At 44.3% G+C, this 27,215-nt stretch overlaps 1 protein-coding gene across 6 annotated transcripts in view; it reads right to left on the bottom strand.

Moving 5' to 3' along the window:
- The window catches only part of LOC118377888 (histone-lysine N-methyltransferase PRDM16-like), a 405,134-nt gene extending 382,039 nt beyond the window's left edge, over positions 1-23,095 (bottom strand). For all 6 annotated transcript variants that reach the window (XM_052482565.1, XM_052482569.1, XM_052482568.1 and 3 more), the window contains exon 1: positions 22,998-23,095. In XM_052482565.1, the coding sequence (XP_052338525.1) occupies positions 22,998-23,034 (37 nt within the window). In that variant the 5' untranslated portion in view covers positions 23,035-23,095. The remainder of the gene's footprint in view (positions 1-22,997) is intronic.
- Positions 23,096-27,215: the final 4,120 nt, after the last annotated feature.

Genomic DNA, 27,215 nt, shown 5'->3' with positions numbered 1-27,215 from the left:
ATTTCTGTAAATTGATGTGGCTCTCTGCAAGATCACCGCATGTTTTAGAACTACTGAACGTAACGCACCAATGTAAAATGAGATTTCTTGATATAAATATGCATTTTATCGAACAACACATACATGTATTGGGTAACATGAAGTCCTATGTGTGTCATCTGGTGAAGATCATCAAAGGTTAGTGATCCTCTGATGGCATTCCAATTAATACTAAAATAAGTCTGTGACTTAAGGGTTGGAGGAGCTTCTCTCTGTGTTTTTGCTGGGGGGGCATTAAAGTCCATGTGCTTATTGATTGTGATCCGTAGATGCCTTGTTCATCTTGCCCAGGCAGAGACTGAAGTGTGAGCTTGTTTTTCCCAGTTATTTTTACATTTTGTTCACGCCTACATGAATAATAATTATATTTTTTTATTTTAAAGCATTGTAAACTTTTTTTCTGTCCAGTGGATGGTCGGTCTGTGGCCATGACTCTCTGTGAATGGTTGCATTTCTCCACCCTTATCCCTTGACTGTTTACAGGAACAATGGTGAGGTGTTTGCTCTGTCCCTGTACTATAGATTGCCCTTTAACCTCTGTAGCTTTCTGCCTGGTGTGTTTAACTTGTCTATAGTACGGTATCTTTCAAGCTATTTTTTTATTTGTATTTTTATTTGTATTTTTTTTCTAGTTGAGTATATTATTTATATTGCTTTGTCTTGTCTATGTGTGTGTGTGTAAAACTTAATAAACAGAGTTAAAAAAAAAAATTAAAAAAAGTTTAGTGATTTATTTTATCTCTATTTGTGCTTTTTGTGACTCTTTTTGGCTGGAAAAATGGCTGTGTTTTTCTAAGAATTGGTGGTGACCTAACATAATCGTTTGTGGTGCTTTTGCTGTAAAGCCTTTTTGAAATCAGACACTGTGGCTGGATTAACGACAATGTTATATTTAAAATGTTGTAAAATACTTGTATGCTTGAGGAATTTTAATTATGAGATTTTTGTTGTTTTGAATTTGCACTTTCACTGGTTGTTGGCGGGGTGGGACGCTACCGTCCCACATATCCCAGAGAGGTTTTTAAGGTCTCGGGAGTTTCCTGGCCATGGACCCAAAATATTGATGTTTTGTTCCCCGAGCCAATTAGATATCACTTTTGCCTCATGGCAAGGTGCTCAATCATGTTGGAACAGGTATTGTTCGTAACCAAACTTTTCCTAGATGGTTGGGAGAAGTTGCTCTCGAAGGATGTGTTGGTACTATTCTTTATTCATGGCTGATATCTCAGGCAAAATTGTGAGTGAGCCCACTCCCTTGCCTGAGAAGCAACCCCACACATGAATTGTCTCAGGATGCTTTACTGTTGGCATGACACAGGACTGATGGTAGCGCTCACCTTGTCTTCTCCGGACAAGCTTTTTTCCGGATGCCCCAAACGGAATTCATCAGAGAAAATGACCCCAGTCCTCAGCAGTCCAATCCCTGTACTTTTTGCAGAATATCAGTCTGTCCTTGATGTTTTTCCTGGAGAGAAGTGGCTTCTTTGCTGCCCTTCTAACACCAGGCCTTCCTCCAAAAGTCTTCCCCTGCCTGCTGCCATTCCTGAGCAAGCTCTATACTGGTGGTGCCCCCGCAGCTGAATCAACTTTATGAGATGGTCCTGGCACTTGCTGGACTTTCTTCGGCGCCCTGAAGCTTTCTTCACAACAATTGAACCGCTCTCCTTGAAGTTCTTGATGATCCGATAAATGGTTGATTTAGGTGCAATCTTACTGGCAGCAATATCCTTGCTTGTGAAGCCCTTTTTGTGCAAAGCAATGATGGCGGCACGTGTTTCCTTGCAGGTAACCATGGCTGACAGAGGAAGAACAATGATTCCAAGCACCACCCTCCTTTTGAAGATTCCATTCTGTTATTCGAACTCAATCATTATGACAGAGTGATCTCCAGCCTTGTCCTCATCAACACTCACACCTGTGTTAATGAGAGAATCACTGACATGATGTCAGCTGGTTCTTTTGTGGCAGGGCTGAAATGCAGTGGAAATGTTTTTTGGGGGATTCAGTTCATTTGCATGGCAGAGAGGGACTTTGCAATTAATTGCAATTCATCTGATCACTCTTCATAACATTCTGGAGTATTACGTAAATTGCCATCATACAAACTGAGGCAGCAGATTTTGTGAAAATTAATATTTGTGTCATTCTCAAAACTTTTGGCCACGATTTTACAAATGTATGTGGACACCTCTTCAAATGTGTGGTTTTGGCTATTTCAGCCATGCAATCTCCGTAGACAAACAGTGCCAGTAGAATGGCCTTACTGCGGAGCTCGGTGACTTTCAATGTGGCACTATAATAGGATGCCACCTTTCCAACAAGTCAGTTAATCAAATGTCTGCCCTGCTAGAGGTGCCCCGGTCAACTGCAAGTGCTGTTATTGTGAAGTGGAAAGTCTAGGACCAACAACGGCTCAACAATGCAAAGTGGTAGGACACATAAGCTCACAGAATGGGACCACAGAATGGGACCACAGAATAGGACCACAGAATGGGACCACAGAATGGGACCACCGAGTGCTGAAGTGCGTAGCGCGTTAAAACCGTCTGTTGCAATACTCACTTCCAAGTTTCAAACTGGCTCATAAAGGAATATCAGCACAAGAACTGTTCATCGGGAGCTTCATGAAATGGGTTTCCATGGCCCATATGCCGCAAACAAGGCAAATATCACCATTCACAATGCCAAGCGTCGGCTGGAGTGGTGTAAACTGAGCCACCATTGGACTCTGGAGCAGTGGAAACACGTTATCTGGAGTGATGAATCCCGCTTCACCATCTGGCAGTCAGATGGACAAACGTGGGTTTGGCGGATGCCAGGAGAACGCTACCTCCCCGAATGCATATGGCCAACTGTAATGTTTGGTGGAGGAGGAATAATGGTCTGGAGCTGTTTTTCATGGATCAAGCTTGGCCCCTTAGTTCCAGTGAGGGGAAATCTGCTACAGCAAACAATTACATTCTAGACGATTCTGTGCTTCCAACTTTGTTCCAACAGATTGATGTTCCAACATCTAGTAGAAAGCCTTCCCATAAGATGTGAAGCTGTTACAGCAGAAAAATGGCGACCGACTCCATATTAATGCCCATGATTTTGGAATGAAATGTTCTACGAGTCGGTGTCCACGTGCTTTTGGTCATGTAGTGATAAATATTCACCGCCCTGAGTTAATACATGTTATAATCACCGTTGGCAGTGATTACAGCTATGAGTCTTTAAAAAATGTATTCGAGCTCTGTGAAGTTGGTTGTTCATCATTGCTAGACAGCCATTTTCAAGTTTTGCCATAGATTTTTAAGCTAATTTAACTCAAAACTGTAGCTTGGCCACTCAGGAACTAACATTCAATGTCATCTTTGTAAGAATCTCCAGTGTATATTTGGCCTTGTGTTTTAGGTTATTGTACTGCTGAAAGTTGAATTTGTCTTCCTGTGTCTATTGGAAAGCAGACTGAACCAGGCTTTGCTCTAGGACTTTGCCTATTTTTATCCCAAAACACGACCTAGTACTTGCCGATAAAAAGCATACCCATAACATGATGCAGCCACCACCTTGTTTGAAAATATGAAGAGTGGTACTCAGTGATGTGTTGTGTTGGACTTGCCCAAAACATAATGCTTTATATTCAGGACACCAAGTTCATTTATTTGCCACATTTACTGCAGTTTTACTTCAGTGCCTTATTGCAAACAGGATGCATGTTTTGGAATATTTTTATTCTGTACAGGCTTCCTCCTTTTCACTCTGTCATTTAGGTTAGTATTGTGGAGTAACTACAGTGTTGTTGATCCATCCTCAGTGATGTCCTATCACACCATTAAACAGTGTAACTGTTTAGAGATCCCCATTGGCCTCATGGTGAAATCCCTGAGCAGTTCCCTCCCTCTCCAGCAGCTAACTGGCGTATGGTCACACCATCCAAAGTGTGATTAATAACTACACCTCAAAGGGATATTCAATGGCAGTTTTTTGTACCCATCTACCAATTGCTGCCCTTCTTTGCAAGGCATTGGAAAATTGGTATTTGTGGTTGAATATGTGCTTGAAATGCAATGCTTGACCGAGGGACCTTACAGAATGTACAGAGATGAGATAGTCATTAAAAACACATTTTAAACACTATTATCATTGCACACAGAGTGAGTCGTTGCAACTTATTATGTGACTTGTTAAGCACACTCCTGAACTTATTTAGACTTGCCATAACAAAAGGGTTGAAAAAGGAGCGGTGTGTTTTGGGAGAACAGCTGTCTGTTTATTTGGGAGGAGAGTTCATGTTCATCTCTGGGGGCCTCCGCTCTGCTGTCAGACGTGTGCTACTGCGGTGGGCGCTGTGCTGCAATCTGCCTGCCCTTGCCTGCCTTTTGTATACTGAGAGAATACAAATGGTGGCCATGCTAGCTGGCGCTTTGCCCAGGTGATGGCGTCACACAGAACAGGGTTTTAATAGAGCAATTTGTTTTCTGTCAAAACGCAGCCCATCTCCCCCTCTCCTGCCGGCACAGCTATGATTTAGCTGAGGGATGTTATTGATTCAGCCCTTTAATGGAGCTGTAAGAAAATGTGAATAAGAGAGTGAATTAGAGGGTTTGCATGTGTGGGTGTTTGTGTTCGTGCGTGTGTGTGTCTGTGTGAATTCACGAGAATACATGGTTTAGCCAAATGAGAATCTTGTTAGCATAATTAGCGTGCCATTTAATACAGTTTAAAATTGATATCATAATTAGCAACGCAGTATAATTTACAGTCGTCAATAAATATTCACAACTGCTTATTGTTGGTACAAAAAAGATTGGACAAACACTCGCTGTATGAACTTGAGAATTAATCTGTTTTTTAGAGTCAAAACATCCATTGTGCAGATGTGAGCAAGACTGAACAGTTTAAGCGATGAGATGCTAACTGAGGAGAGCGTAGCATAGCATAACATAGCAAAACCTAACCTAACAAAGCCTAGCATAGCAGTGCCTAGCAGATGGCTGTGTGGAGCTCTATAAGTGGGGTTAGAGACCCTGGTGAATGGACAGACTGAAGAAGTTGAGTAGTCAACACTCTTCCTCTGTGTATTATTTTCTCACTAAGTCTGTCGGGTGCAGTGGGAGGAAGGTAGGTGGGGGGGGGGGGTCCTCGGGAGACTTTACAGAATCCTGCCGAATGGTAATGGACTTCGGAAACATACTTTACAAACGCTCTTTGGCCACCCCTTCCTTCCCTCCCACCCCTCAAACCCACTCCCTTGTGCCTCCAGCGCCCACCCCTCCAACCTCTTCTATCCCGTGCACCCCCGACCCCCTCCTCATCTCTCTTTCAACAAGAGCAGTTTGTCAGGGTCAGAAAGCAAGTCAAAACCTCTATTAATGAGAAGGGGGGGGAGAGAGAGGAGAATAGAAAGAGAGACGGGAAGATAGAGAGAGAGAGAAATGTATGGAAGTGGGAGGGAGGGACAGAGAGAGAGAAACAAGAGGGGTGGAGAGCAGGGATGTCAGCCATCAAAGCCGGGGAGAAGAGAAGGCCAGGTGGTTGTGGGAATCCGGCCCCCTTTCCTCTCCAGAACTCTCTGGGTTCTGTGTGGTAATTAGAAGGCAGCAGCGGGCCTGGCCGAGGATCAGGATAGCCCCTCGGAGAGAGGACAATTTGCACTTCTACTGGAGATGCCAGCAAGGACACAAAGAAGAGGAAAAGGGAAACTATGGCATCTTTTATCGGGCTGGACAAAGACACTGCATCCTTTCAAAGAGCTCCCAAGAGTCTCCGTGGCGTTCTGCAGGAGGAGGTCGTCCACCGAGACGCCAGGAACCTACTCACCCCGCCTCCCACACACACACACACCTTCTTGAATGAACTGCTCAAGGTGTCTGATAAGGTGCCAGTCGAAGCGACAAAACGTTTCTAAGGAGTCAAAGTCAGCATGGAGTGTACAGTGTGTTACTTCCTGTTGATACAAAGAACATGGTGGCTATTTCTCAATTGTAAAACGACAACACCTTGAGCATGTCATCTTCTGACGGCTTCCATCACCTTGCAGACAGAATGAGTTAATACAAATTTCACAAGTTTACAACCCTTTAAAATGATTTGGCCTAATGCAATGTATTCATGGTGCATTTGACCTCCCTCTCCCAGCCTGTTCTCAACTCTGTCGAGAACCAAAATGGCCGCCTATTACCTTTGACATTATCACCCAATCTAAAGAGGTTTGACCTCCCTTGACTCAAGAAAGTGAATGCACTAGCTTTGAGTGGGTTTACCCCGACCCCCCACCCCGTCCCTGTTGAAGTGTGTCCAGGCAGCCATGGTAGTGGATGGGTCAAAGGTCAGATGGTTCATGTGATACATTTTTTCCAGGTCTACGGGCCCAGATGAGGGCCTTTAACCCAGTGTCTTTCCTTCTTTACTCTTTGCTCTCTCTCTCTCTCTATCACTCAGTACCCCCGGGTTTCGCACGGCCCAGAGCTGAAAGCTCCATTCACACACCCTCTAACCCAGGGATGTTTTTGCAATTCAATATTTTCACAAGCAGCCTCATCATTACTTTGGAACCGGACACTGGGCAGGATGAGGTTGGGAGCAGCACACAGGAATCACAGAGGAATCACAGTGTCAGGAAGGGAAGGATGGGGGTACGGGGGAGATGAGGGGCTAATGACCCATCTTGAAATGTTTCAGTGAAGACTCAACACCTTGGGTGTTCGGACACAGACGTGCGCACACATACCACTCCACTCATTGTTTCACGAACAATCTGACACCAGGTAAATGATGAAGGTGGGGTAAAAGATGAGGGGTTGGTCTAATGACAGGAATAAAAAGCCCTAGTCTATGACAGTAATAAAGATCATATCAATTACTTGTAGAATATGACAACGTAAGAATATCTTTAGTGAGAGAATATACTGAATATTCTCATCCCATGACATATGAAGTTTCTATGCAGGTCTTTTTGGAAGACTATCTAACACTGGCTGTCTAACGCTGGCTGTTAAGGCTGGCTGTTAACGCTGGCTGTCTAAGGCTGGCTGTCTAAGGCTGGCTGTCAAACGCTGACTGTCTAACGCTGGCTGTCTAACGCTGGCTGTCTAACGCTGGCTGTTAAGGCTGGCTGTCTAACGCTGGCTGTCTAACGCTGGCTGTTAAGGCTGGCTGTCTAACGCTGGCTGTCTAACGCTGGCTGTTAAGGCTGGCTGTTAAGGCTGGCTGTCTAAGGCTGGCTGTTTAACGCTGGCTGTCTAACGCTGGCTGTCTAACGCTGACTGTCTAACGCTGACTGTCTAACGCTGACTGTCTAACGCTGGCTATCTAACGCTGGCTGTTAAGGCTGGCTGTCTAAGGCTGGCTGTCTAAGGCTGGCTGTTTAACGCTGGCTGTCAAACGCTGACTGTCTAAGGCTGGCTGTTAAGGCTGGCTGCTAACGCTGGCTGTCTAACGCTGGCTGTTAAGGCTGGCTGTCTAACGCTGGCTGTCTAACGCTGGCTGTTAAGGCTGGCTGTTAAGGCTGGCTGTCTAAGGCTGGCTGTTTAACGCTGGCTGTCTAACGCTGGCTGTCTAACGCTGACTGTCTAACGCTGACTGTCTAACGCTGGCTGTCTAACGCTGGCTGTCTAACGCTGGCTGTTAATGCTGGCTGTCTAACGCTGACTGTCTAACGCTGACTGTCTAACGCTGACTGTCTAACGCTGACTGTCTAACGCTGACTGTCTAACGCTGGCTGTCTAACGCTGGCTGTCTAACGCTGGCTGTTAACGCTGGCTGTTTAACGCTGACTGTCTAACGCTGACTGTCTAACGCTGACTGTCTAACGCTGGCTGTCTAACGCTGGCTGTCTAACGCTGGCTGTCTAACGCTGGCTGTTAAGGCTGGCTGTTTAACGCTGACTGTCTAACGCTGACTGTTAAGGCTGACTGTCTAACGCTGGCTGTCTAACGCTGGCTGTTAAAGCTGGCTGTTTAACGCTGGCTGTCTAACGCTGGCTGTTAAGGCTGGCTGTTTAACGCTGACTGTCTAACGCTGACTGTCTAACGCTGACTGTCTAATGCTGGCTGTCTAACGCTGACTGTTAATGCTGGCTGTTAACGCTGGCTGTCTAACGCTGGCTGTCTAACACTGGCTGTTAACGCTGGCTGTCTAACGCTGACTGTCTAACGCTGACTGTCTAACGCTGACTGTCTAACGCTGGCTGTCTAACGCTGGCTGTCTAACGCTGGCTGTCTAACGCTGGCTGTTAACGCTGGCTGTTAACGCTGGCTGTTAACGCTGGCTGTCTAACGCTGGCTGTTAAGGCTGGCTGTCTAACGCTGGCTGTCTAACGCTGGCTGTCTAACGCTGGCTGTCTAACGCTGACTGTCTAACGCTGGCTGTCTAACGCTGGCTGTCTAACACTGGCTGTCTAACGCTGGCTGTCTAACGCTGGCTGTCTAACGCTGGCTGTCTAACGCTGGCTGTCTAACGCTGGCTGTCTAACGCTGGCTGTCTAACGCTGGCTGTCTAACGCTGGCTGTTAACACTGGCTGTTAACACTGGCTGTTAACACTGGCTGTTAACACTGGCTGTCTAACACTGGCTGTTAACGCTGGCTGTCTAACACTGGCTGTTAACGCTGGCTGTCTAACACTGGCTGTCTAACACTGGCTGTTAATGCTGGCTGTCTAACGCTGACTGTCTAATGCTGACTGTCTAACGCTGACTGTCTAACGCTGGCTGTTAACGCTGACTGTCTAACGCTGACTGTCTAACGCTGGCTGTCTAACGCTGGCTGTCTAACGCTGGCTGTCTAACGCTGGCTGTCTAACGCTGGCTGTTAACGCTGGCTGTTAACGCTGGCTGTTAAGGCTGTCTGTTAAGGCTGGCTGTTAAGGCTGGCTGTCTAAGGATGACTGTTTAACGCTGGCTGTCTAACGCCGACTGAAAAACGCTGGCTGTTAAGGCTGGCTGTCTAACACTGGCTGTTAACACTGGCTGTCTAACGCTGGCTGTTTAACGCTGGCTGTCTAACACTGGCTGTCTAACGCTGGCTGTCTAACGCTGGCTGTCTAACGCTGGCTGTCTAACGCTGGCTGTCTAACGCTGACTGTCTAACGCTGGCTGTCTAACGCTGGCTGTCTAACACTGGCTGTTAACACTGGCTGTCTAACGCTGGCTGTCTAACGCTGGCTGTCTAACGCTGGCTGTCTAACGCTGGCTGTCTAACGCTGGCTGTCTAACACTGGCTGTTAACGCTGGCTGTTAACGCTGGCTGTCTAACGCTGACTGTCTAACGCTGACTGTCTAACGCTGGCTGTCTAACGCTGACTGTCTAACGCTGACTGTCTAACGCTGACTGTCTAACGCTGACTGTCTAACGCTGGCTGTCTAACGCTGGCTGTCTAACGCTGGCTGTTAACGCTGGCTGTCTAACGCTGACTGTCTAACGCTGACTGTCTAACACTGGCTGTCTAACACTGGCTGTCTAACACTGGCTGTTAATGCTGGCTGTCTAACGCTGGCTGTCTTACACTGGCTGTTTAACACTGGCTGTCTAACACACCAATATTAGCGTCTCCCTCGGGAGTTTCTTTAATCAGCATGCCACCACTCGTTGAACCTTTTTTAATGAAAATAAATGGCGAGCCAGAGAGATGGACTAATTGTGTTGCAAATGGGGGAGTATGCCATTGATATAATGAAGGCAATTTTCAGAGACAGAGTGGTTGAAGAGGTGGTCAAAAAAAGTCTCCCATCTCCTGAAGGTTCGACCTCGGGGCAGGGGATTCCAGTACCTGGTTGACTGGGAGGGTTGTGGCCTGGAGGAGAGGTGCTGGGTCCCCGCTAGGGACATCCTGGACCCTGCCCTCATCGCCGACGTCCACCACCAGCACCCCAGTTAACCAGGTATGCGCCCAGGTAGGACGCCAGGTGACGCCCCTAGAGGGGGGGACACTGTCACACCCTGATCTGTTTCACATGTCTTTGTGCTTGTCTCCAACCCCCTCTAGGTGTCGCCCATCTTTACCATTATCCCCAGTGTATTTATACCTGTGTTCTCTGTTTGTCTGTTGCAAGTCCATTTTGTTCGTCAAGTCTACCAGCATTTTCCCTCTTGTCCGTGTTCGTACTTTCTAGTTTTCCCAGTTTTGACCATTTCTGCCTGCCCTGATCCTGCCTGCCCTGATCCTGCCTGCCCTGATCCTGCCTGCCATTCTGTACCTTGTCACACCACCCTGGATTATTGACCTCTGCCTGCCCTGACCCGAGACTGCCTGCCGTTCTGTACCTAATGGACTCTGATCTGGATTACTGACCTCTGCCTGCCCTTGACCTGTAGTTTTGCCTGCCCCCTGATCTAGTAATACACTTGTGTTACTTCGACTCTGTCAGCATCTGGGTCTTCTCGTGAAACATGATAGAAGTGGCTATATCTTCTGAAAGAGCACTGATGCCTCTCTAACCCAGCTCACCATTCTTCCACAAGAAAGTGAAGTGATAAACAAATAGAGGTGCTGCCTACTGCTGGCCTGGTGCGGTCTGCATGGCTACCAAATGCCAGTGGATAATGATAATGATGCCTCAATTACTTCTGAGAATCTCCACATCCCCCCTCCCATCAGAGCAAATTTGTCAAAAGCCCAATGATCGTCCAAAGTAATTGTCCAGACCAGGGGGCATTATTAGCCAGCTAGCCCCCGAATAGCAGCACTGTAGAAACTATTACACTCAACGGAACGACTTGATTAGTGTAGTGTCAACAACGCAGCCACTGCCAGCTAGCCTACAAAGTCAACAACGCAGCCACTGCCAGATACAGTACTGCTGAAGTAGGCTATCATTTTAATCATTTTAGTCAATAAGATTCTTGCTACGTAAGCTTAACTTTCTGAACATTCAAGACGTGTAGTCCACTTGTCATTCCAATCTCCTTGCATTAGCGTAGCCTCTTCTGTAGCCTGTCAACTATGTGTCTGTCTATCCCTGTTCTCTCCTCTCTGCACAGACCATACAAAACGCTCCACACCGCGTGGCCGCGGCCACCTAATCTGGTGGTCCCAGCGCGCACGACCCACGTGGAGTTCCAGGTCTCCGGTAGCCTCTGGAACTGCCGATCTGCGGCCAACAAGGCAGAGTTCATCTCAGCCTATGCCTCCCTCCAGTCCCTCGACTTCTTGGCACTGACGGAAACATGGATCACCACAGATAACACTGCTACTCCTACTGCTCTCTCTTCGTCCGCCCACGTGTTCTCGCACACCCGAGAGCTTCTGGTCAGCGGGGTGGTGGCACCGGGATCCTCATCTCTCCCAAGTGGTCATTCTCTCTTTCTCCCCTTACCCATCTGTCTATCGCCTCCTTTGAATTTCATGCTGTCACAGTTACCAGCCCTTTCAAGCTTAACATCCTTATCATTTATCGCCCTCCAGGTCCCCTCGGAGAGTTCATCAATGAGCTTGATGCCTTGATAAGCTCCTTTCCTGAGAACGGCTCACCTCTCACAGTTCTGGGCGACTTTAACCTCCCCACGTCTACCTTTGACTCATTCCTCTCTGCCTCCTTCTTTCCACTCCTCTCCTCTTTTGACCTCACCCTCTCACCTTCCCCGCCTACTCACAAGGCAGGCAATATGCTCGACCTCATCTTTACTAGGTGCTGTTCTTCAACTAACCTCATTGCAACTCCCCTCCAAGTCTCCGACCACTACCTTGTATCCTTTTCCCTCTCGCTCTCATCCAACACTTACCACACTGCCCCTACTCGGATGGTATCGCGCCGTCCCAACCTTCGCTCTCTCTCCCCCGCTACTCTCTCCTCTTCCATCCTATCATCTCTTCCCTCTGCTCAAACCTTCTCCAACCTATCTCCTGATTCTGCCTCCTCAACCCTCCTCTCCTCCCTTTCTGCATCCTTTGACTCTCTATGTCCCCTATCTTCCAGGCCGGCTTGGTCCTCCCCTCCCGCTCCGTGGCTCGGTCCTCCCCTCCCGCTCCGTGGCTCGACGACTCATTGCGAGCTCACAGAACAGGGCTCCAGGCAGCCGAGCGGAAATGGAGGAAAACTCGCCTCCCTGCGGACCTGGCATCCTTTCACTCCCTCCTCTCTACATTTTCCTCCTCTGTCTCTGCTGCTAAAGCCACTTTCTACCACTCTAAATTCCAAGCATCTGCCTCTAACCCTAGGAAGCTCTTTGCCACCTTCTCCTCCCTCCTGAATCCTCCTCCCCTCCCCCCTCCCTCTCTGCAGATGACTTCGTCAACCATTTTGAAAAGAAGGTCGACGACATCCGATCCTCGTTTGCTAAGTCAAACGACACCGCTGGTTCTGCTCACACTGCCCTACCCTGTGCTCTGACCTCTTTCTCCCCTCTCTCTCCAGATGAAATCTTGCGTCTTGTGACGGCCGGCCGCCCAACAACCTGCCCGCTCGACCCTATCCCCTCCTCTCTTCTCCAGACCATTTCCGGAGACCTTCTCCCTTACCTCACCTCGCTCATCAACTCATCCCTGACCGCTGGCTACGTCCCTTCCGTCTTCAAGAGAGCGAGAGTTGCACCCCTTCTGAAAAAACCTACACTCGATCCCTCCGATGTCAACAACTACAGACCAGTATCTCTTCTTTCTTTTCTCTCCAAAACTCTTGAACGTGCCGTCCTTGGCCAGCTCTCCCGCTATCTCTCTCAGAATGACCTTCTTGATCCAAATCAGTCAGGTTTCAAGACTAGTCATTCAACTGAGACTGCTCTTCTCTGTATCACGGAGGCGCTCCGCACTGCTAAAGCTAACTCTCTCTCCTCTGCTCTCATCCTTCTAGACCTATCGGCTGCCTTCGATACTGTGAACCATCAGATCCTCCTCTCCACCCTCTCCGAGTTGGGCATCTCCGGCGCGGCCCACGCTTGGATTGCGTCCTACCTGACAGGTCGCTCCTACCAGGTGGCGTGGCGAGAATCTGTCTCCTCACCACGCGCTCTCACCACTGGTGTCCCCCAGGGCTCTGTTCTAGGCCCTCTCCTATTCTCGCTATACACCAAGTCACTTGGCTCTGTCATAACCTCACATGGTCTCTCCTATCATTGCTATGCAGATGACACACAATTAATCTTCTCCTTTCCCCCTTCTGATGACCAGGTGGCGAATCGCATCTCTGCATGTCTGGCAGACATATCAGTGTGGATGACGGATCACCACCTCAAGCTGAACCTCGGCAAGACGGAGCTGCTCTTCCTCCCGGGAAGGACTGCCTGTTCCATGATCTCGCCATCACGGTTGACAACTCCATTGTGTCCTCCTCCCAGAGCGCTAAGAACCTTGGCGTGATCCTGGACAACACCCTGTCCTTCTCAACTAACATCAAGGCGGTGGCCCGTTCCTGTAGGTTCATGCTCTACAACATCCGTAGAGTACGACCCTGCCTCACACAGGAAGCGGCGCAGGTCCTAATCCAGGCACTTGTCATCTCCCGTCTGGATTACTGCAACTCGCTGTTGGCTGGGCTCCCTGCCTGTGCCATTAAACCCCTACAACTCATCCAGAACGCCGCAGCCTGTCTGGTGTTCAACCTTCCCAAGTTCTCTCACGTCAACCCGCTCCTCCGCTCTCTCCACTGGCTTCCAGTTGAAGCTCGCATCCGCTACAAGACCATGGTGCTTGCCTACGGAGCTGTGAGGGGAACGGCACCTCAGTACCTCCAGGCTCTGATCAGGCCCTACACCCAAACAAGGGCACTGCGTTCATCCACCTCTGGCCTGCTCGCCTCCCTACCACTGAGGAAGTACAGTTCCCGCTCAGCCCAGTCAAAACTGTTCGCTGCTCTGGCTCCCCAATGGTGGAACAAACTCCCTCACGACGCCAGGACAGCGGAGTCAATCACCACCTTCCGGAGACACCTGAAACCCCACCTCTTTAAGGAATACCTAGGATAGGATAAAGTAATCCTTCTCACCCCCCTTAAAAGATTTAGATGCACTATTGTAAAGTGGCTGTTCCACTGGATGTCATAAGGTTAATGCACCAATTTGTTAGTCGCTCTGGATAAGAGCGTCTGCTAAATGACTTAAATGTAATGTTAAATGTAAATTATTGTGGCAAATTAAATGACCTGATTTTAGAGAAGAAGGGAAAAGAGGAGAAAAAAAAATAGTCTTGGCATGGTTTTGTCCGAGCCTCTGAGAGGTCCTGTTTGAATCCACTCCTAATGAGACACTACATGCCCATCTTTGTGATTATGACAATACAGAGAGAGAGGGAGGGAGGCGACAAGGAACTTTGAGACTGGTAGGGACAGAGAGGGGGTTGGTGGAGATATAAACTTACGGGGAAACCAGAGAGGGAGCCAATGCTTTAAAAGCACAGTCCAATGAGAGGGGACACTTTAAAGTAGCACCACGTTAAACGGCTGCAGGTAGCCTAGTGGTTAGAACGCTGGGCCAGTAACTGAATGGTTGCTAGATTGAGTCCCTGAGCTGACAAGGTAAAAATCTGTTGATCTGCCCCTGAACAAGGCAGCTAACCCACTGTTCCTAGGCTGTCATTGTAAATTAAGAATTTGTTCTTAACTGACTTGCCTAGTAAAATAAAGGTTAAATTAAAATCACATCTCCAAGACAAAAAAAGAGGAACTCTCTGGGGAGGAGAGTTTTGTCTCCTTAGCTTTGTCTCTACAGGATGAAGGGAATATAAGGGTCTGGGGCAACATACCATTCTGATAGGTGAAGCACAGTACAGCAGCAAGCCAATAGGGAGTGAGTGAGTACGATGTAAATCAAGTGAGTATTTACTGTATGTGGGCATTTAACTAAGCAAGCAAATGCCTGTGGAATTTGAATTAAGTTATCAGGACCATAGAACACAATTAACTTTAAAAAGAAAAGTAATGTGCCATTTACCACTGACTAGTCACAATGCAGAGATATTACATTTCTCTGAATCATGAGTGCAGCTTAAACATGCACATTTCCCAGTCAACATCCCATATGTTTCAAAAAAATATTTGAAAAAGTCAAACAGCAGGGATGTAATCACACCGAGGTCGGAGAGAAAACGATTGTGTTTGCATTCCACTAAAGAAACGAGAAGGAAGCATGTTTTTTTTACAGACAGGGTCATGTTCATTACTCACCAAATGGAAGAAAACAGAAAAATACTGCAAGGGTCTGCCTAGATTCATCCAATAAGAAAATCGAATATTTTGTTCCAAAATGCTTTATAACCTATTTCAGTTGTGTGTCGTAATGAACAAGACCCAGGCCCTCTCTTAGTCTTTTCGGTTGTCTGGGTGATAACTTTGACTGACTCTCTGCACAGCATCGTCTGGAATACGATACACAGAAATGCCTTTAACTGAAGTGGAAAGACTTTTCTTTTTCCCCCTGGCAAATGCATACCACTCCGCAGTATGCCTCCTGCCTATTTATATCACATCTCATCTTCGGCACGCAGGACAAACTGCCAAAACATTGGGAGATTGCAGCCCAAACATAGCGAATTAAGTCACATAAAGTGGCTTGCGAAAGTATTCACCCCCTTGGGCATTTTTCCTACTTTGTTGCCTTACAACCTGGAATTAAAATAGATTGTTGGTGAGGTTGTGTCATTTGATTTGCACAACATGCCTACCACTTTGAAGATACAAAATATTTTGGGGGGTGAAACAAACAAGAAATAAGACAAAAAAACTGAAAACTTGAGTGTGCATAACTATTCACCCCCCCAAAGTCAATACTTTGTAGAGCCACCTTTTGCAGCAATTACAGCTGCAAGTCTCTTGGGGTATGTATCTATAAGCTTGGCACATCTAGCCACTGGGATCTTTGCCCGTTCTTCAAGGCAAAACTGCTCCAGTTCCTTCAAGTTGGATGGGTTCCGCTGGGGGTAAAGCAATCTTTAAGTCATACCACAGATTCCCAATTAGATTGAGTTCTGGGCTTTGACTAGGCTATTCCAAGACATTTAATTAACATTAACATTTAAATGTTTCCCCTTAAACCACTCAAGAGTGGTTTTAGCACTATGCTTAGGGTCATTGTCCTGCTGGAAGGTGAACCTCCATCCCAGTCTCAAATCTCTGGAAGACTGAAACAGGTTTCCCTCAAGAATATCCTTGTATTTAGCGCCATCCATCATTCCTTCAATTCTTACCAGTTTCCCAGTCCCTGCCTATGGTTTTGAGCCAGACATAGCGTTTTCCTTGAGGGTCAAAAAGCTTAATTTTAGTCTCATCTCTCCCACATGCCTTTTGGCGAACATCAAATGTGTTTGCTTATTTTTTTCTTTGAGCAAAGGCTTGTTTTCCGGCCACTCTTTCGTAAAGCCCAATATAGGTGGAGTGTACGGTTTAAAGTGGTCCTATGGACAGATACTCCAATCTCCACTGTGGAGCTTTGCTCCTTCCCCTTTATATCTTTGGTCTCTTTGTTGCCTCTCTGATTAATGCCCTCCTTGCTTGGTCCCTGTGTTTTGGTGGGCGGCCCTCTCTTGGCAGGTTTGTTGTGGTGCCATATTCTTTCCATTTTTTGATAATGGTTTTAATGGTGCTCCGTGGTATATTCAAAGTTTCTGATATTTATTTTATAACCCAATCCTGATCTGTACTTCTCCACAACTTTGTTCCTGACCTGATTGAATAGCTCCTTGGTCTTCATGGTGCCACTTGCTTGGTGGTGCCCCTTGCTTTGTGGTGTTGCAGACTCTGGGGCCTTTCAGGACAGGTGTATTTATACTGAGAACATGTGACAGAGCATGTCACACTTAGATTGCTGAAGGTAATTGGTTGCACCAGATCTTGTTTTGGGGATTCATTTAAAGGGGATGAATACATATGCACGCAACACTTTTTCGTTTTTTAAATTTTTTTATAATGTTTTGAAACAAGTAATTTTTTAAATGTTCACTTCTCCTATTTTGAAAACTTTTTTTTGTATGTCCATTACAAGAAATCCAAGTAAAAATCCATTTAAATTACAGATTGTAATACAACAAAATAGGAAAAACGCCAAGGGGGGTGAATACTTTTGCAAGGCACTGTAGGTGTGAGGGGTGGTGGGCAGCGGTGAGGTATTTTCCATGTGGATCTGCTGGGGCCTAGTGTGGACGGCGGACTCTGACTGAGATCTCTGTCACACTGTGGTGATATGCAGGGTCGAGTTCATTATGCCCAAATGGGATGAAACAAGGAGGGACTACCTGGACTTGTCCAATAAGAAACATTCCATTATATGGGGCTAGTCCATGTTGGGTTGTGACATTCTTTGTGCCATTATGAGGCAGACCTGAAGGCGAAATTAGGGATTTGAGTAGTGACTGAACTGCACTGCTCAAAAAGAAGAGCCGGCTTCACAGGCATCAGGCTGCATGGGGTTCGGGTGGGCCTCACACACACACGTACACACACATACACACACCTCCGATAAATATTGGGGCTAACATGGCATGCTTGCCAAAATCATTTATCCTGGGAAAATGTGTGTGAGAGAGTGTGTGCAAGAACGAGTGAGTGAGTGGGTGAGTGAGTGAATGGCTTCCCTACAGTTAATGAGTGAGTGCCGAGCACTATGGTCTCTTGAGTTTACAGAGACTAAGGTGCAGCAGCAGCAGCATAGGAGAGGCCCCATGATAAAACCACTGGAAAGCCAGGGGGAAAAGCCATATTACAACCTACAGTATGTCTTGTGCTAATTGGGTTGTTTGCTCTACAACCTGCTAGTTCGTATGCCTTCACACCCTGATATACAGTATCGGCCTAAGGCCGAGACAATAACAATACACATTGGCAGAACACAATGAAACGCACCTTCTTTCATCAAAAAAAACATAAAGCAACATCTGTCTGTTGAAGTCCACCAAACATACAAGACCTACAACACGGTCAAGCAAGTTCATGTTTCTGACATTTCGGACGACTGAACAACTATTGATTTAGAACCATGGAGTTACCTCAATTGGCAAAGAAAACAGGAAGGAGCTGCCTCCACTATTCCAGGACCATTTCAACATCATCAAATCATCTCTGCTTAATCTAATACAGTCACAGCTAAAATGTACCAAAAACTATTTAGTGCAATCAATGTAAGCTCAAAATGATGTTGCTGGCTAAAATGCTCGCTAGCCTAACTTCCTTTCATGGACAACGATGCACCAGGCCAACTAGTTAACATTGGCCTACGACATCTAGCTACATCTTGAACTTCCAGTCCAGGGGCACAAAGTATGAATATATGATTGGGTCAAAATCGCAGTTCTAAACATTTACCAGCACAGAGAAATCAGTAAAACCACAAGTCCAAATCCCTATCTCCATCCATGGCTAATTTAGGAATGGGATAATTTTAGCTAGCTTAATAGCCACCTGAGGACAACGACACAACGAGACGCAACAATTCAAGTTTTTTGTCAATGATGTTTGGTTTCTGATGTTATGTGATTGCCACTACTATCTTATCATACTGCAGCCGTGTCTTTTTAGTACAATACTATCACTACTACTACTACTACTACTACTACTACTACTACGATCTTATCATACTGCAGTCGTGACTGTTTAGTCCAATACTACTACTACTACTACTACTACTACTACTACTACTACTAGTACTACTACTACTATTACTACTACTACTACCATCTTATCATACTGCAGCCGTGTCTTTTTAGTCCAATACTACTACTACTACTACTCTCTTATCATACTGCAGCCGTGTCTGTTTAGTCCAATACTACTACTACTACTACTACCTTATCATACTGCAGCCGTGTCTGTTTAGTCCAATACTACTACTACTACTACTACTACTACTACTCTCTTATCATACTGCAGTCGTGTCTGTTTAGTCCAATACTACTACTACTACTACTACTACTACCTTATCATACTGCAGCCGTGTCTGTTTAGTCCAATACTACTACTATTACTACTACAACTACTACTACTACTACTACTACTATCTTATCATACTGCAGCCGTGTCTGTTTAGTCCAATACTTCTACTACTACTACTACCACTACTACTATCCTATCATACTGCAGCCGTGTCTTTTTAATACAATACTTCTACTACTACTACCACTACTATCTTATCATACTGCAGCCGTGTCTGTTTAGTCCAATACTTCTACTACTACTATAACTACTACTTCCTCTGTCCATTAAAAAACCTTGGAATTATTTTGTGTTAGCACCTAATCTTTCTTGCAGACTACCTGGGCTAAATCTTATGTCAGCATTTTTAGAATTGTAAGCCCAGGGGTCTTGAGGCCTAAGAGTTTTACTTGCAGTGTTCTTTATGGGCTTAATAGTAAAGACATGTATTTTAACGGAAGCACGTATTAACTTTTAATGTTTTCTTCTGAATGTCAAACAAATCACTTCAAAATTAGGCTACCTGCGCACGTTCACCCACTCCAAACAGGAGACATTAGATACAAAACATTCCTCTTGATGCGTCTTGCTGACAAATGTACCTCGTTTAATATAAAGAAAAGTTGGGACACAAGAAAAGTGGCTAAATTACGGGACGGAAATACAACTGTCTGTCCGGTTACCCAAGCTTATCCGTGCAGGAAACTGTGAGGGCCGAGTTGATAATGTCGCAAGTTTGCTACTGGACACAGAGAAATACAAATGGTATCCAGGAGTTCATCTGACTCTTGGGAAAGAGACACCGGGCCTCATCGCCAATATTAAATTATCCCTTAAAAATCCTACAGCAGGGCTATTAAATTCCGGTCCTGGGAACATTTCTGGTTTGGGGTTTTTGTATGGTTCTTGAAAGGACCGTCCCGTTTATGGTTCTTCAGAGACCTTAAAATGGTTCCCCTATGGCAGTGTTTCCCAACCCTCTCCTCCGTCCCCCCCAGACGTTTCACATTTGCGGCCCAATTAACACAACACACACGCAGACGGTATATACGCAGAACATATAGCCGTGTCAAACCATTATATGATTTTACAATATGACTCTTATATAAATCAATCAAGATCCAATTGTGAGGCGTCGACATAAGTAGCCAATCTACTGGCCAGATTGCAGACACACCGATACTCCATTTTCATTTGTATCATCTACGATGTTTGCTCGGTTTTAGACACGAGGTAGGCCTGCTGTAGGAGCCTACTGGAAAAGTCACCTGTAATGTTCAACAATTGAATCCTGCCTTAAGCCTTAATGGCATGTTGTCAGCACACATCTGTTGTTTCAGACCGAATTGCAAACATTTGAACCATAGGATAGGCCTATAAAGACAAAAAAATAAAATAAGTATCGTCTAATAAGGGAGGGGTGTGCACAAGCAACTTAGGGGAGGGGAGGTCAACAGAGGAGATGCCTGTGCCATTCTACATAAAATTGAATTAACTGTAGCGAGAAACATCTAACCAACCCTTTAGCCTGCCTCAAATGACAAGAGCGAACAAAAGACAATTTAAAAATCGTCACCAAAATATGACCTAGATTGTATTGTAATACTGTAGGCTATAGCGTATGACTCAAATGAGTATATACAAGGGTAGTAATAATAATAATAACAATCATATTAATAATAACAATAATAATTTGTATTATAAACAACAGGCCTAACAATAATAAATTGTGAAATTTCGAAAGAGATATTAGACCTACCTTTTTAGGTAAAATAAGATAAACAAACCTAAAAACAATGATCTAAATTACAGGCCACCAGGCTATGATACCATGTAACATATCCATGTAAACGTGTAAAAGTGTTTTCAAATATCACTTCATATCCAAAAGGCCTAAGCTGTACATGTGGGGAAATACCGGCCGTCACAGCATTTATTGATCAATGCGACTTTACCCAGTTCGACACCGCTCAGGGAGGCGATTCTGAGAGCCGAATCCCTGTGGATTTGAGAATTCTGGACCGGGGAAGTCTGTATAAATCTCCTTAAATCAGGCCCCTTTCGATTTAATCAGGACTATGACAACTCTGTCGAAATCGAAAAAGGTTCCACCGCCTCTTAAATGATTCCAGTTTTGGGGGAAATGTAATAATTGCAGCCTGCTGTAAGACTTTTCTACAGGTAGAGAGTATGACAAGTATCCCACGGTGTGTATAGCCTCTGTAACTGCACAAGTATCCTGTAGGCGTTTTGCCTAAATGTTGTCAACAACTCGGGCCCAGCTTTATTAAATATCACAAGGCCATATTCATATGATCTTCTGTTTGTTTATAACTTCTTAGTTCCAACTTCTTACTAAAACACAAGGCGAGACAAATTGGCGTCGCTAAGGTCTGGAAGTTTAGCAAGAAGTGAATAATTCTCGCCGAGTGAGAGTTCTCCTCAAATTCATGCAGGCATTTATTTTAAATAGCACTCGGATCAAAAGGCAATGAGATCAAGGTCTATTTTATTTATATTGTAAATGAAAAATACCTTCCTGAATTGATAACGATTCTCCCTGAGAGCTGGGCCTGTTTTCCCTTTGCAAAGACTTGACAAATGTCCGCGCGTGACACCGACAATTAAAAAACTTGAACCAAACATACACAAGCACAATTACAAGAAACGCTGCTTACAATGTAATAGTTTATTTCTGGTTCCAAACACAATATGTAACTGTTGAAATGTTTACTTGTCTTCTCCTCATTGACACAAATGATTGATCATAATGCGTAGAAAACGGAGGAGGTATACAACCAACGTACTAGGCTACTCGTTTACAGCACGGTCATTTCACCATGCTTGTTAACATAGCCGTGAGATAGAAACAATCAATATGCCTTCATTAGAAATGTAACATGCCTTACATCTGAAAATGTTGATTTGGGATTAACAAAGACCATATCAAATGTGTTTCGGGGGCTTATGCTGAAAGGAAAATAAACGACTTCTTAAATAATTGTAAATATCTTATGCGTTCAGATTCGTTAAAAGGCTGCTGATGGATTAAACTGGTTTAAGCATTCATCTGCTCGAAGTTCTGCATTTGCAATGACCAACCGCTCGCTACATGTCCATAATCGAAACTCAACTTGAAATAATTGATAACACCCATATCAAAAAATGAATCCTCGTTCGAGTCTGAAAATATGTGTAACACACATTATTGCTTTACCTTTTATTCAGAAAACAAATAACACCTACATTTATTATATACATTTACAGAAAAAGCCAACGGTATTCATGGAGGCGCATTAAGCAAATCAATCGGAAAGATATCCGAATCCAAGCTGAGAAACATCCTTCTTCATACACAAACATCTACACGATGTTAACAAAAAATTGTAATTACTTTTTTCCGTATATGAGAACAGCAACAGTCCATAAAGTACCTTCTTGCACAAGAAGCATTATTGATTGCCATTCCCCGAAAGAGGAACAAAACACCGTAGTAGGTAGTTAAGCGGCCAGAGGGGAAAAAACAACTTCGTGAATGCATTTTGTTCTAAGGTAAAACGGACGGATAAAATGCTTCATGAAAATAGCAATTTCTTTCCAAGTTCACATTTGAACGTCTCCCAAGGTTGTGCGGAATGTGCGCAGAACTCGGTCTCTATTCTGTGCTCCTTCTAGCGCCATGACCAGTGCTAGAGCGCCCACTATTTCAAAAGACAGGAATATTATTTCACAAGACTTGGAAAAACTCAATAAAAAAGTTACTATCCCATTCGAAAACTTTTAGCTAACTTTCGGGTATCGATTCTGCGCCGTTTCTAACCTCCGATAAAATAAATCAAAACCACTCCACAGCGCAGTTTGTATGGACTTGTTTTTCTCTCTCATACATTTAATACAAACCACCAGCAGTGTTTCTCAGCATAAATGAAAGTTCTGAAGTTGGGAACAAGCGAACCCGAGGCTGCAACAGCGAACAGGCTGGAGACACGAAGTATGATGTTTTAAGGTTACTATTCACACAGAGAACGACATTATATCTAGGAGGACAAAGACCCGTCTCCAAAGGGACTGGTAAATGACAATGACACATTGGTGACGAGAGTTCGAGCCGCCGACCGAAAGCGTAAGAAGTGAAAAATACCTACTTTTGGACAGTTTTCTTGCCCTAGCCTTGGATCGCATCTTGTCGGCTTGTAGATTCCTCTCGTCCTCCGTGAGCCCAGAAGCAGCAACAACACTATCTTCATCTCACATGCATTGTCAGTTTGGACACCTTCGCACATGCGCACAGGCCATTCAATCTGACACTCGTCAGTGACAAGAAACTTTGCAATGTAATAATAATATAATAGCATGTATTCATCAATATCACTTTTTTTGTCCTATACTCTCCTCTCTCATATTCTATTACAGATAGGCCCTATTCTATTACAGATAGGCCCTATTCTATTACAGATAGGCCCTATTCTATTACAGATAGGCCCTATTCTATTACAGATAGGCCCTATTCTATTACAGATAGGCCCTATTCTATTACAGATAGGCCCTATTCTATTACAGATAGGCCCTATTCTATTACAGATAGGCCCTATTCTATTACAGATAGGCCCTATTCTATTACAGATAGGCCCTATTCTATTACAGATAGGCCCTATTCTATTACAGATAGGCCCTATTCTATTACAGATAGGCCCTATTCTATTACAGATAGGCCCTATTCTATTACAGATAGGCCCTATTCTATTACAGATAGGCCCTATTCTATTACAGATAGGCCCTATTCTATTACAGATAGGCACTATTCTATTACAGATAGGCACTATTCTATTACAGATAGGCACTATTCTATTACAGATAGGCACTATTCTATTACAGATAGGCTCTATTCTATTACAGATAGGCTATATTCTATTACAGATAGCCTATCTCAAAATATGTTTAGACTATATTTACAAATAACGCCATTGACGTGTCATCTGTCATTGTGTTCAACGTAGGCTACCCACATGTCCCGTTCTGCAAGGGGTTATTTTTGACGCCACTAAATTAAATGCATACGTTTGGAGTCCATGCATCGTAAACAACAGGTGTAGATTAGCAGTGAATTTATGATATAGCTCTCCGTAATGAAAATGTTGCATGCTTTGCTCCGGAGCAAACCACACGAAACGGCAGCTGTTGATGCATGCAGCCGCCGAATTTCAATAGACGAGACTTTAGCGGGCTGGTTTCAAATGAATTGTATTTCTAAAGGAAACATATTAAGTCAATGTATTTTTAATTTAATTCATTTCTGTTCACCGATCCTCTCCGTGCACTATGGAGCAGATGTCATACTTAGCTACATTAAAAAGTAATGAATGAAAACATGTTGCGCTATTGTGTCACAAGGACTCCAGGTAAACCCAGCGAGGAGTTTCAACTGTTTGTATGATTTTGCCTTCCACTTATTTTACGTTGCATGTAATGGCATTCCGACATGCCGTGTGTATGACAGCAGGCGTCTGTTGCTCGTTGCATGCATATTAACAGGCAGTGTTAGGTGTGTGGTCGATTTCAGTTGGAGGTTTGGTTATATGCGCTACAGCCTATTCTGTAGCCCATAACGCAGCTAAGCAATTGAAATATGTACGTCTGTAGGCTACCGTATGTATGAATTAATACAATATTTACAGTGAACTATATGGATGTTGAACGAAAGAAAGGCGAATATTCCTACAGTCCTGTACTAATCCACATGTAGGCTAGGTATGATTACTGTTCAGTTGAAGCAGTGAAGAAAACAACCTATCTAGTCAAGCTAATATCAGGAAAGTATCGGCCTATCTGACAATGAAAAGCATGGTTATTGGGCATAATTAATTATTCGCATTTGAACTTAATTTCATTATTGGTCCTATTGCATGCAGTTAATTGACAATTATTACAAACCACATTGCTGTATCATTGTTATTATAATAATTATGATTATTATATTGTAAGGATTAATGCTATTATTATTATTATTTGCAACTACTTCGACGCAACATGTAGATAGATTTTAATTCAAATGCCTACATGTAAAACCAAATCAGGAAGGCTATGTTCAATTTTTTTTCAACTACGTAAAATTGGATGTATTGCATACTATTTGAAAACATAGTCCTAGAAAAGAAACGAGGTCCATGATTACTTGCATGACCAGGAGTTCTCGGAGCGAATTAAATGTTGTGATTTGTAAACGGGAAAAGGGTACCTCTACAGAAGATGTAGACCAATTAGGACCGTTAACCAAACAACGGGTGGGATCAAAGAATTGATTGAACACCAATACGAAATTATTATAAATACTCATTAAATAATACACGATAATAATAATAATTTTAGGTATTCATTCATGACTTGTTATTATTATTATTAATAGACCCTAATTGTTTTTATTATCGGGCTATTATGGTAGAATAAGATTGAATAGGCCGAAGTAACATGGGGACTTGAATATTCACCAAATATTGCATTGCATATTACATCCAATGCATGATACTATATTTAGAAACGTATGGAGAAAAAAAATCAGCACCGGACTACAATCTACATCGACATCACCAACCATAATTGACCGTTTCATTTTAAGCAGTACAAGTCGACCATGCATTCAACATGTCATGTGGTTGACAAGGCGTCCACATTTCCTCTAAAATAGCAATTGTGACAAATGTAGTAATTTCAACTATTGATCTAACAATGAGAAAATATTGTTTGTGGAATCTTATGTTGCCAAACAGAGAGTTATTGCGCAGATGTTACAACAAGTCGCACTGTAACCGAGTGACATTGAGCCAACAATCGACAGGTTAGTATTCATTTCATGTATCAGTGCTATTTTGTTTAGCCTACTCCTGGGTGTCTAAAATAGTAATAGACTGACGACTGGGAATATCAATAGTATTGTCTCAATCGATTGATTGCATCGATAGCATTTCCTGTTTAAGTGAAGTCAAAATAAAAAGGGACATTCATCAGCAGTTTTGTCGAACTTTTTATTCTCCAAAATGTTTACACCAGCACTCCAGAACAATTTCAACGTGCGCCAAATGTCTCTCTCACATTGCGCGGGACAAATTACTTCATATGGTGGGTGCAAAGCCTTTTTAAGAGCAATTAACTGCGACTATCCTTGTAAAAAAAGAGTGTTGCTCTTCGGCACCCGTTCATTGTGGAATATATTTTCTGCGTCATTTAAACGTCTGCCTTTTACGAGCTCTACGTGATGGCTGTGTAACCCCGCATTTTTTTGGTATTTTCTTCACACATCCCTGCAGTTTTAACACCGTAGGCACAGTGGCAGGACCAGACCCCAGAAGAGAGATGTGCAGCTGCAATCCGGGCTGCAGCAGCAAAATACCTTATTTATTTATTTTTTAGTCTACAGGTCGTAAATCCAATATGCTAATCTATCATCAACAAAAGAAATGCCCATGGCTATGCAGAGCAGCTAACATCAATCATCGAATTGATTGATTTAAAATTAAATGTCAAACAGTGCTTTCAAGCTTGCATTATCTTGTACACTTGTTATTTATCTATGACCTATTCTATCTAGGCCTATATATTGGCATATACACAAAGGCTACATACACTACATGACCAAAGGTATGTGGACACCTGCCGTCGAACATCTCATTCCAAAATAATGGGCATTAACATGGAGATGGTCCCTTCCTTTCCTGCTATAACAGCCTCCACTCTTCTGGGAAGGCTGTCCACTAGATGTTGGCACATTGCTGCAGGGACTTGCTTCCATTCAGCCACAAGAGCATTGCTGATGTTGGGCGATTAGGCCTGTCGGCGTTTCAATTCATCCCAAAGGTGTTTGATGGGGTTGAGGTCAGGGCTCTGTGCAGGCCAGTCAAGTTCTTCCACACCGATCTTTACAAACCATTTCTGTATGGACCTCGTTTTGTGCATGGGGGCATTGTCATGCTGAAACATGAAAGGGCCTTCCCAAACTGTTGCCACAAAGTTGGCCACACCAAATCGTTTAGTGTCATTGTATGCTGTAGTGTTACGATTTTCCTTCACTGGAACTAAGGGGCCTAAAACCATGAAAAACAGCCCCAGACCATTATTCCTCCATCAAACTTTACAGTTGGCACTAAGCATTGGGGCAGGTAGCGTTCTCCTGGCAACCACCAAACCCAGATTCATCTGTCAGGACTGCCAAATGGTGAAGTATGACATTCATTTCCAATGAAACGCTGCGTTTGCCTTGTAACGTTTTGTTGCAGAGGCTGTTGCAGTGCGTTCGGTGTGGGGCATTTGTTGGACTTGTCGAAAGTATGCGTCTAGCTGTATGCGTCGACGGCTTGACAGAAATGGAAGCA

This window comes from Oncorhynchus keta, chromosome 27, assembly GCF_023373465.1.
Source record: "Oncorhynchus keta strain PuntledgeMale-10-30-2019 chromosome 27, Oket_V2, whole genome shotgun sequence".
NCBI lineage: Eukaryota > Metazoa > Chordata > Actinopteri > Salmoniformes > Salmonidae > Oncorhynchus > Oncorhynchus keta.
The sequence above is the reverse complement of the archived record's forward strand: the minus strand, read 5'-3'. Positions and strand labels throughout refer to the sequence as shown.